At 41.8% G+C, this 9,555-nt stretch overlaps 2 protein-coding genes across 2 annotated transcripts in view; one reads left to right on the top strand and one right to left on the bottom strand.

Annotated features, from left to right (window-relative positions):
- Positions 1-9,555, bottom strand: part of LOC110986820 (sodium-dependent phosphate transport protein 2B-like) — a 369,275-nt gene that overhangs the window by 106,665 nt on the left and 253,055 nt on the right. The gene's annotated exons all lie outside the window — the stretch shown is intronic.
- Positions 28-7,404, top strand: LOC147799032 (uncharacterized). The gene is made up of 2 exons (XM_087137270.1): positions 28-464; positions 1,484-7,404. The coding sequence occupies exon 2, from the start codon at positions 1,528-1,530 to the stop codon at positions 3,430-3,432; it is 1,905 nt and encodes a 634-aa protein (XP_086993396.1). The 5' UTR covers positions 28-464; positions 1,484-1,527; the 3' UTR covers positions 3,433-7,404.

Below are 9,555 nucleotides of genomic sequence, written 5' to 3'. Positions count from 1 at the left end.
AGCTGTTTCTTGCCGCTCAAGTATATGTGGATGTGACAGGGAAGCCAGTCTGCCCCACCACAAAAAAAGTCCTGTCTGGTACCATTATGACCATGATAATTGTTGTTGCGACCTCCATGGTGAGGTGAACGGACGATTTGCCTCGTTAACGTCACTTTTGAAACCCACGCTAATATTCATCAACAGCATTGATGCACAGGTATAACGCTGACAGGCACGACCTTGCCGCGTAGAACCCAGCCTTACAGCTGGAGCCTCGACGTGTTGTGGACGACCGCGTATCAAGGATGTTTAATTTGATGAAGTCAACTTTCCAAGCATGTTTGAGGCTATTTCCCGGGTGATAAAGTTTTGTAAGATTTTCACCAGAACCCAAGGTTACGGGACCAGTTTTTGCTTCGTACGTCTTGTATATTACCTGAAGCGTCGCCTATATAGATTCATCAGTGCTGTAACTTCGTCAGGTAACGTTTGATTTACAGTTTACAATGTTTGGACAGGCAGTTTTAAATAAACTAGAATTGCACCAGCTGCACTCGTGAGAAAAGCCTCCTTCGCTCAAAGATGGATAGGGTCTATGCTGCATATGAGCTGTGGAAAATATGCAGCCCAACAGTGTTTGGTTTTTGTTTGTTTTCTATGATGTTAGAATTATTTCAAAAGACTCAGAGCAGCAAGGTATACTCCCCAGCCCAGATTCAGCGTCACATTTTAGACAGGAACACGCATACCGCATAATGGACATGAATCCAGTGATGCCTTGATATAATTATGTATCACTAAGGGACAATTGCGGTCATCTACGCTTTAAAATTTGACGGGTTTTGTTCGGTCATAGTTACATATGAGTCGCTTCCATTTTAGCAGGAGATGTACGTGTATATTGTTCCAGACTAAATGATGTCAAGTTCTTGAGTTCCCTGACATGTAATTATGAAAATACTCAGCACACTTGAGTACAAACGCATGTAGACTATTATAGGAGTTAATTAACCCTAACACTCCTCAGTCCTCCAACAGGTGAAGGATTGAGGAGGTTTAGGGTTAATTAATTAAACTGCGTACAAATGAATTACATCTGGTCCACGATAAGGGACGAATTCAGACAGAAGGGAAAGATGTAAACAGGAGGATTTCGGTATGCTTGCTTTACATAATAGTCTGGTTCTTTGTACATGTATTTTTACTGCTATATCAAAGCACATACCGGGCTTGGAGACTAAATATTCAACGGGGCTTATACTGTTGTATGTTGTAGCACACACAAACTTGCTTCAAAGCAGTCTTGTCCGAGTGGACTATCTTGAAATTGTCATTGTCACTTTTAAGATGACATTTGGAACCAACTTTCATGACAATGGTGGAAGTTCCATTAATGGTCATGATGACATACAAGAGTGTGGTTCTACTTTGCGTAAGTTCTCGGTAAATTTAACTGAAATAATTTGAGAGTGAATTTCTCATGTTATATCTTTACATGCAGAGACAGTTCAGGCAGTACAGCTTAATTCCTGGATTTATTTCTGAATGGGCACAGCCATGAAGGGTTTCTCACTGCTGCTACAAATTCTGAGTTTGGGCTTCGTATGCATAATGCTACAAACAGCAAAATGCCATCCTTTTTTATGTTTGGATGCCGTATATCTCTGCGATTGTGACGCTACGAAACTCTCGATCGACTGCTCAGACCTGGGGTTCCGCACAGTTCCCCTCACTGATATATCCAACGTGACGTCGTCACTTGATTTTGGCGGGAACCTTTTGACTGCCATTCTGCAGGACACATTGAGGACTCTTGGAGAGTTACTGAGACTGTCTTTGGAGAACAATCAGATCACTTACGTCGAATCTGGGTCCTTCAGTGTAACAAGAGAACTGAGATTCTTAGATTTGTCCGGGAACAAGTTGTCTGTCATACCGTCAGCTTTGAATGTGTTGACATCGCTGAAGGTTCTCAATTTCAGCAACAATGAGCTTTCTTCCCTTTCGTCTGATGATTTCGAAAGTTTCACAAAGCTAGATACTCTGCGACTTGAGAATAACCGACTGTATTCTATATCGAACACCACGTTCCATCCCCTGGCAAATCTGGAGCTTCTTTACATTGACCATAATTTCATAAGCGCAGATCCCATTGGCTGGTTTACCAACAGCACTCGACTGGCTTACTTACGCATGTCCCACAATCAGATCCCGCTCACCGCCAACGTGGAGGTCTGGTTTGGGGTCGCGCAGGAAACTCTACCGCTGGAGGAGTTGCATCTCGATAACAACGCCATCCAACAGATCTCCGAAGTGACTTTCAGGAGCTGCGAGAATCTGAAAGAGTTGAATCTTAGCGAGAACGAGATTGCAAGCATAGCGCCTGGTAGTTTCTCTGACTTGACCAGGCTGCAAGAGTTGGCATTAGATGGAAACGAGCTGTCTCATATACCCGATAGTTTGTTTTTGGACACAGAAGCCCTGCTCGTCCTCTCACTGCAGGACAATTCCCTTTCTGTACTTTCACGCAACGTATTCGCGGGTCTCGGACAAGCAGTGCAGCTAAATTTGGCTGGAAATGGATTAACTACTTTAGGCCTATTTGCTTCCTCCAACGGGGCTGACTCCCCTTTCCTTCCTGCACTGACAAGCTTATATTTGAATTCAAATGTGTTGTCTGAAATACCCGACGTCCACAATTTTTCGAACTTGGAAATACTCGATCTCAGCCACAATATCATTTTCGAGATGGAGCCCTACGCTTTTAACGGAACCTCGTTGCGTCAGCTTCACCTCCATGACAACCTGCTGACGACAATGTCGCTGGAAAACTTTCAGTTTTTGCCCGCTCTGCAATCAGTGACAGTTACCGACAATCCATGGATATGTGACTGTCGGATGTTTTGGCTCGTCGATCCGGAAGGGGAAGCGCTGGCTTGGAAGAGCGCCCTCTACAACGACGTGTTCTGCAAATCGCCCGATTTTGCTGCTAATCTTGACTTGCGCACGCTGCACCTGCGCGAACAGACGACGAACGGGAGGAGCGGTCCGTTCTCCCCTTGCGAGACTGCGAACTGGCTAATCGTCGTCATTATTGTCGTTGTATGGGTTCTCATCTTTTTGCTTGTCCTGGTCTGCTACCTGTCTCACTCGATGAACTATGAGAAGGGCTACGTTAGTCGAACGATTAAAACAAAAGTCGTCAGGGCAACGTCGCAACCGACAGAGGCATCAGCGCCTTTGTCACCTAGTCCCGCTTGCCTGAATGAGGGCGCCACCTTTGATGAATTGGACAAATGCACCATCACAAACGCAACCTACGAGATGACCGCAAGGGACAAGGGGGGATCTGAACTGCCAGAGATCGAACAGTTGGAAGTCAAAGGGCAAGTGACACGGAAAGAAAGCATCGGCACCACTGTGACGGTAACTTTGACTAGTGCTGTCTGAACACTAACAAGACGGGAAGCTTGAATGGTTGCAGTGACTCATTAATTGTTAATAAGACTTTTTTGTGTTCCACACGTGAAAAACAACCACACAGAGAGCAGAAACTAGTTTGACCAATAATCTAGACTAGTTTTAGAAGTGTGACAAGGCACATCTTACCATTTTGAGTGGTGTGTTTTTTGGGACACCGAAACTCTTGCCCACTGGAAAACTGTTGAGTGACATCACCCCAGAAATTGAATCTAGCTTTGCTTCACCCTTTTGTGGGTTATAAAAGGCTTTTCTGAGCCAGAAATGATATTTTCTCGGTTTCTTAATGGATCCAAAAGTGTTCTTTTTGACCCGGGAAGATTTACTGAAATCTAGACAGGGAACAAGAGAGGTCGTGTTTTTTACATGGAAACAAGGGTCCTTCGGTCGTGAGATTCGGCTGTAGTTCAAAGCCCCTTCTTATTCATTTATTCGCTATTAAATCAATGCAAATAGCCCTTCAAAGTGGGATTACAAACTGATATACACTATTTACGTTTTCATCCATGTTTAATTCCCACATCAGGCCCCAATGTTTAATACAATTCAAATCAATAGGGATTTACATATTATATGGGAAAGGAACACCGTATTAAATAGGGTGATATAAAAACACATGCATACATTAAGCCACAATACTGCTGTTTTTCACCATTCGGTTAAAACTGATATTGAGAGTTTTTTTCTAAAGCTTGCAAGGGTGGGTCCTGGAGAACAGGGACATTCCGCCTTGCCCTCCCCCCCCCGAACCATTTTTAAAAAATAATGACAGAGAGGCAATGTTTAGTCTGTTTCGATTCTCTTCCTTCCAAAAGCGTGTACAGAACCCAAAAATTTAGCCTCACTAAAAAGGCCATAAAAGGTTCCAGGAAAAAAAATCCTGAGTTTTTAACCCCCCCCAAAAAAAATAAGTTTGTGTCCCGGAAAGTTGGTTCTAGTTTTTCCCTTGAACCCTTGAGGTTTAGTGTAAATCATGTGGGATTTTGATCATTGATGTTTGCTTTCTGGAGAATACTTTTTTGGACTGTCAACTTTGACCCATTTTTAACGGTCCATGACGTGAATTTTACTTGGAACCTTTTTTGGCCATTTTCTATTTCTCAAAAGTGCAGGAAAAATATCCGATATCTTTAATTAGGGTTAACTTCATTAAAAAGTGCTTACCGTCAATAACAAACCCCCACCCTTTTCCTGACAAAAGAAATGGCACAATAACTGAAAATTACTGTAAGTTAAATGGGAAACAGAGAAACAGTTACCAGAACTACATTAAAAATACACTGCATAGCCCTTTCAGCATTCATGCATATGCTCCTATATCATATGACCCAGTTCACACTCGTGCACTTCCGACCTTTTACCAGCTAGGGGACCTACATCTTTTATTGTTCTTCGGCAGAGCTGTCCTTTCCTCGTGCTCAAATACGTTGTTTGTGTGTCATTTTCCAACCCTTTTATGTTTCAATACAGTGATCAGGCCCAGCCCGTATTTTTGTCGAATTCCTGTTCTGCCCAGGTAAGGTGACAAAAACAGAAGTCAGGCTGATTACTTATGCCATGTTCACGGCGAGGTTCTTGCCCGTGTTTTGCCCTCCAAGAGCGCTTTAACTGTCCTGGTAGAAAGTTAACGGTATGCAATTACACGCTGACGTACATATGGCCCTGTCGTCCATTAGCGAGTAATGCCTTTTCCATACAACCGTAAAAGCTGCCAGAATACTGATGTGAGGACACCTAGGAATTCCAATATATGAACAACAATTGAGGGGACAAATAGTTAAACCAGAAGTATGATCCACACTCTGCCCAAACTAATTAGGTTTATTGTCGTTCGTTAATAATGTGCCTGATGTAGAGCACTATACCAGTACATTTCGTTTGAAGTTTGACGTTAGCAACAGATGCAGCATCAACTGTCACTGAGAATTTATAAGTGAATGGGATATAACATTTCACTGGAGGAAGACTTACGAACTCAAAAGGCTGTAGCCGACTGAAACCGTATCCCAAAACAAATTCAAATTTTACTGAGGTATGCAGTTCATTCGATTATTCACGAGTGAACTGTGTTTACATTACTCGTATGAATCAAAGTGTGTTGAGTTCAATTTTGTACGCCTGCAACGAATGCGAAGGCCTTCGTGCCACGGCTGGAAATTCAATGTTTTATTCTTCTGTCAACAGATGTTTTACAAATGGGCACGATGGCTATCGATCAGTTTTTGATGGGTATACACTATACACCAGTAATTCGACACAGTGGTGGATCTGTCTACTGACACACCATAACCACTGGCCTTGTTATGCATTGTGTTGGTTCTTTTTCCACCCTGATGTGGTATTTTGGCCCAGCTTTTAGCGACAGCAAATAAATGCACTCGAGTTTAGAGCAACAGCAGTCTTGTGCAGAAGACGTATCAGACTTACAGTCTAAAGGGAAGGGAAGTCATAGGGCCACGTAATATGGTTGTCTTTTTTTAAAAAGTCATTTGGGGAGTTCAATTCCACCGCGGGACTGTTAAAAATGCGTCGAATGGGGGCGGCAAGCAAATCTTGGGATTTGGTGATGTCATAATGCGTCTGTCGTTCCCCCAGGTTTCTTGATCTTGCCGCCGTAATAGGGGGTTTTGTAACAAAGAACGGAGAAAAAGTGGGTAAAGTAAGTCAGATGACATTGCGCTAGCGTGAGACTGCATATTGCGTACGCTAAAAATGAACGGATTATTGGTGCCTTCAAATAAGCAATAACTCATTAATCTGGGTCCGGTCAGATAATCCCTTGTTAATTGATATTCACTGGCTTAAACAGGTTTCATTAAAAATCAGCCATATCATCGCAAATCTAGCGTTTCATCCACCTCGCCAACGTTGCTATAAACACAAAAAAGTATGCCGCAAATTAGTAGTGTACAATTTAGTGTTGTGTCCGCTATTTCCGCCTGCAGTGTAACATTCGGGGTGTGCCTGGGAGGAATCCGCTTCAAAATTAACACCCTCAGCAAAAATCTGTTACTTAAAGAAGGTAGAAACAGCCGTGTAAATTGAAAGAAACTTTCCATACAGTAGCGTCAAATTTATAAAAACAAACGAGAATGAAACGAGTCCCTGGAACATTTTTAAGAAGCAGCATGCCCTAGATAGTCACTCCAGAAGCAACAAAGGCCAGCAGCCTCTTGAGTCAGACACATCCTTATAGGCCATGTGTGAATTATAAGGCTGCGGCTAGAAATTAGGCACGAGTTTATTACGGTAGTGGACTGCAGCCATAGAGCCGCGCGTAAATTCAAGCCGCAGCCAAGACGTCATCCAGCCAGACGAGGCCAGTCTTACCCTTTTTCTTCTTTTTTGATAGCAGGTATACCTCGAAATAAGAGACATGCGAAACGTTTGCACAAGGACGTCTGTGTTCAATGAAAAAAACAACCTTTAGATTGAAAACCTTGTTTGTCCACCGTACGTTTTCGGCTCTTTTTCCGTATAATTTACATTTGTATACACAAGGTCAAGTATACAAAGTTGTGAAGTCTGCATCGATGCTGTTGAAGTGAAGTGATTTAGGTGATCAGGAAATTATGTGGAATTTTACTGTCGGGGTGTTATGATACTATGGAGAAAGCACCTCACAGCATCGTTCATAAAAGTGCCTAACAAGTAGGATAAAATCAGGAAAATTGATTGATTCGTCTTAATTTCTGTTGGGGATCCAGAGAATATCCACCAGTAAGCCCAGCAATGAGACTTGAATTTGTGATCATTGGACCTAATTGAAGTTTTAACAAAACATGTATATCACCTTTAATTTCAAAGGAAACGGGGATAGTGCTGCGCACTATCCTTTTTCAGCGTCCTCCTTTTTTTTCTAAAAAGTGGCACAAACTCAGTCAATATCCTTTGATAGCCAAATAAGTCAATAAGATGAAATAAAAGTTGTCATCAAACCCAGACTTCTCTCTTTAAAACTGTGTAAGTTATAAATACTGTCACACATGTTTCAAGTGGACAGTGTTTGCTTGCATTGTTTTTTAGACATAGGCTACTACAATTCAGTACAATTCGTGGACAGAGTTTAATCACAAAACACGTACGCAAACAGGGCCGATATTCGTAAGCCTGCAGACTTAGATGCCAACTAGGACTTCGCAGCCTGGTTTTTGGTTTCGTGGTTACCAACTAATTTAGTATTCATAAAGCCTTGCTAAGAATGTTACCAGCTGGTTGGCTGTTAGATATGTTAAGCACGCAGCTAAGACATTTCTTATGCACCCAGCATGACATGGACACGCTCAATACAACTGGCTGAGACCACAAGAGTACTTCAAACCCCACCGGAAAATTTGTATTTGCATGTCAATAGGATATGGTGATGTTTTGGACGTTTTGGGTGGGTCAAATGACTTTTAGGAACAGCAGCCAACTAAACATAGCAGGCTCTATGAATTGCACGGTTTAATAATTGCGCAAGCTCAAGACTAGTATTCGTCTCGCCGTGTTGGCTGCTTAATGTGTCACCTACAAAATTAGTTGCCAACTATTAGAAACACCCCTGATCAACTCTAACGTCAGCAGCCAACTTAGCAACCAACTAAACTTAGCAAAGTTTGATTAATATCACTTAGCTTCCAAATAGGCTTATCCATCAACTTGGGCCAGTTTAGCAGCCAACTAGGCTTAGGCCAAAAAAATCTGCAGTTTCTGGTCAGGGGTTTGCTCCACAACTTGTGCGGCGACGCGGCTTTTTTTACCCTTGCTTTTTTGCTAACAATAATGTACGTATAACGCACGATGTCCGTCGCTGTAGCCTATGCGTACGTACCGCCACTGCTAACAAGGACATAAGACCACCTGGTTTGACTGGTCCCCAGAAGTAAATGTATAATACAGAAATTACGTCATCCGAAAAAAGTGCCCTACCAATTTAATGTATGGGGGCCTAGAGGGACTTCTTTACTGCACATATAACTCAATCGTACCCCGTCTAAAACACGTTGAAAGTTTGACAGCTTTTGGACATCGTATTATACCAAAAAAAACTTGTTTATTTCGCCGACGCACACGCTGACCAGATACCGGAGACTTTTTGTTTTGGCCTTAGCAGACTTTCATAAATATTATCCTGGAAACTGAATTCGTTACCCGTTTAAATTCCTTGCCCATTCCCACATAAAATTACTCCAGCCTGACAATACCCTATTGCCTACACTAGAATTTTGTCCTTTATGTTATGATGGATATGTCGATAACACAAGAAGAATGGCTTCAACAAACAGCCCAGCGTACAAAACCACTTTTCATTAGGTACTTTAAACTCCACAGTGACCTTGGGCCTAGAATTAACAATAGCTATTGTAATGTTCAAAACTTGTTCGTGCGTAACGTACCCCCAACGCAAACCTGAGTTTTGTCCATTGAACTAGTTAGTATAGTGTGCAAATAGAAAAAACTTTGGAAAAAAAACCCAACTTATAAAAATGGGAGTTTGAAGATTAGTCACTGCTGCACTTCTCTGGTCTAACTGATATAAACTGGGCAGTTTATTCTCAAGCCTTCATCGGGAAATCTCTTGACCTTGGTCACATATAGCAACAGGTTGTGGATGAGAGGCCCTATACTGCCAGGAAGTGTACACTTTTCAAATGTCATGTTATCTGCTCTGCGAAGATGAGTTATTAGACGATTGTTTAGTAATTTTGTTTTTTGCCAGTATGAGAAAGATCAAGTTACGAGTTTTCTGCATTCCGTTGAGAACAAGTATTAGGTGGATGAAAAAATTGTAGGAGTTCCTATCTGCAGCAATCTTCTTCTGTAGAATATGTTCTTCTTCATGTGTTTTGCTACACGTCAGGAACTTTTCTTATTTTCTTAAATACTTTTACCAGAAACTTTTGTAAAAAATATTGGCGTGGTGCACACAACTGCAAAATTTCAACGTATAGAAATTTTGCAGTTTTCACTGCCAAATTGGGTACAATTTTACCCTATCGTTGTTACCAATATTTTAGGTACACTCACGTACCTATTTTGAAAGGAAAACTTTGCAAAGTTTTATGAAGAAAAAATACCTAACACCTTTTATGTAAATTTATAACCAACTAC

Source organism: Acanthaster planci, linkage group LG05 (genome assembly GCF_054643075.1).
Source record: "Acanthaster planci isolate LZ-2023a linkage group LG05, COTS_SCS, whole genome shotgun sequence".
In the NCBI taxonomy this organism is placed as follows: domain Eukaryota; kingdom Metazoa; phylum Echinodermata; class Asteroidea; order Valvatida; family Acanthasteridae; genus Acanthaster; species Acanthaster planci.
Note: the sequence above shows the minus strand (reverse complement) of the source record. Positions and strands in the feature narration are given on the sequence as shown.

Coding starts and splice junctions, on each gene's coding strand:
- LOC147799032 (XM_087137270.1), top strand. CDS start 1,528: ATGGGCACAGCCATGAAGGGTTTCTCACTGCTGCTACAAATTCTGAGT.